The sequence below is a fragment of the Marmota flaviventris genome, chromosome 9, assembly GCF_047511675.1.
Source record: "Marmota flaviventris isolate mMarFla1 chromosome 9, mMarFla1.hap1, whole genome shotgun sequence".
Lineage (NCBI taxonomy): Eukaryota > Metazoa > Chordata > Mammalia > Rodentia > Sciuridae > Marmota > Marmota flaviventris.
Genome location: NC_092506.1, coordinates 18,481,264 through 18,483,343, shown reverse-complemented (window position 1 = coordinate 18,483,343; position 2,080 = coordinate 18,481,264). Strand labels below are relative to the sequence as shown.

Below are 2,080 nucleotides of genomic sequence, written 5' to 3'. Positions count from 1 at the left end.
CTGCACATAGCCCAGAAGGAAGGTCACTGGTTGAAACTGGATGTGGAAGACAGCCATGCAGAGTGGAGAAGAAGGAGAGGAGATCAGGAGGATGAAAGGGGTACAGGATCATGAGCACTCCTGGCTGGAGTCAGGTGGCAAAAAAAAAAAAAAAAAAGAAAAGAAAAGAAAGAAAGAAAGAAAAAGAAAAAACAAAGAAGCAAATAAAGAGTCTTTTAACTCAGCATTTAATTATTTACTGAATATCTCTATGAGTCAGGCACTGAATCAAATTTTTGCAATAAGAAGTGAACAAGTTAAAAACAGCCTTGTTTCTCGGTAGCTTATTTAAGAGTTTCCAAGTAGAAAGGGAGGATTAATTGGTGTACCAAGTTTGCAGAATAGAACAATAGATTTTGTAAAAGTTTTCTAATACTTCTTACTGGAGGAGAGGAAACTGTTATTATCAGGCAGGCTCCCTATGCCTAGATGTCCTCCAGCAAAGGTCTAGTGGCCACCTGTCAGAAGCTGCTGTAAATGGATTTTCAGCATCCTTGCTACAAGAAGCTGAATTAGACACCTGCAAAGGCTTATTAAAAGCTCTTTTTATAAAGCAGAAAAAAAATGTGGTTTGTTTCTTCTCTTCCAGCATACATGGAAGAAAATAGCTTATATTCTTAAAATGTTTTGGGGCTTGCCTGAAAACTCTATATATTGCTCATCACATTTGCTATCAAGAATATTGTTTTTACAAATTAATTCACACCTTTTTGAATTCATCATGAACACTGTAAAGAAAGAAACAGAATGAATGTGACTGAATTTATCCTGCTGGGACTGACACAGAATCCTCAGATGCAGAAGACCCTATTTTTGGTGTTACTTAGCACCTACATTGTCACTGTCACAGGCAGCCTGCTCATTGTGGTTACTGTCCTCTGCAGCCAGAACTTGCACTCCTCTATGTATTTCTTCCTGGCTTTCCTATCTTTGATAGATGCATGCTATTCCTTTTCCATAATTCCTAAAATTCTAGCTGATTTGTTTTTGGAGAGCAAAGCCATCTCATCCAATGGCTGCATGCTGCAGCTTTTTCTTGAACATTTCCTAGGAGGTTCAGAGATTGTCCTTCTTGTGGTCATGGCCTATGACCGCTACGTGGCCATCTGTAGACCTCTGTACTACATGACCCTGATGAGCCACCACATGTGCTGCCTCCTGGTGGGGCTGTGTTGGGCGGCGGGTTTTCTCCACTCTTTGGGGCAGATTCTAGTTATTCTCTGGCTCCCATTCTGTGACGCCAACACCCTGGATCATTTCATGTGTGACATTTTCCCCCTGATACAGCTTGCCTGCACAGACACCTTCCTCCTTAGTCTCTTGGTTGCTGCCAATGGAGGGGTAACCTCCATGATCAGTTTTGTAATGTTGTTGGTATCCTATGTGGTCATCCTGTGCTCCTTGAGGAGTCACAGCTCTGTGGGGAGGAAAATGGCCCTCTCTACCTGTGGCTCCCACATCACAGTTGTTGTCTTGTTCTTTGTGCCCTGTATCTTTATGTATCTGCGCCCAGTAGCTACGTTTTCCAGGGATAAAGCAGTAACTGTATTTTTATACCCTTGTGACTCCCATGTTAAACCCCGTTATCTGCACAGCAAGGAATGCAGATGTAAAAAATGCCATCAGAATGTTACTAAACAGGAAGGCGATTTCAGACAATAAATGATCAATTGGATTTTTTTTTCTGTCATGATCTTTGTAATTTTATATTTTATCACAGTAGTCCAACTTATCATCCACGGGGGAAATATTCCAAGACCCTAAGTGGGTGCCTGAAACCAAGGGTATTACTAAACCCTATAAATATTATGTGTTTTTTCCTAAACATACATATTGATAATAAACTTCAATTTATAAGTTCAGTCTCAGATTAACAACAGATAACAAAATAAAATGTAATGGTATTTTGCAGTTCGGGACCATTGTTCAGTAAAAGAAGGGCTATTTGAACACTAGCACACTAGTACCTCTCACAACAGTCCTTCTTGTAACCTAGATACCTACTAAATGACTAACGGGGTGGGTACTGCATACAATGTGG

The 2,080-nt window shown here is 40.4% G+C and overlaps 1 protein-coding gene across 1 annotated transcript; it reads left to right on the top strand.

Moving 5' to 3' along the window:
• The first annotated feature begins 786 nt into the window (after positions 1-786).
• On the top strand, positions 787-1,701 carry LOC114093814 (olfactory receptor 4C3D-like). The gene has a single exon (XM_027936726.2). It carries the CDS (start codon positions 787-789, stop codon positions 1,699-1,701), a length of 915 nt encoding a protein of 304 aa, XP_027792527.2.
• Positions 1,702-2,080: the final 379 nt, after the last annotated feature.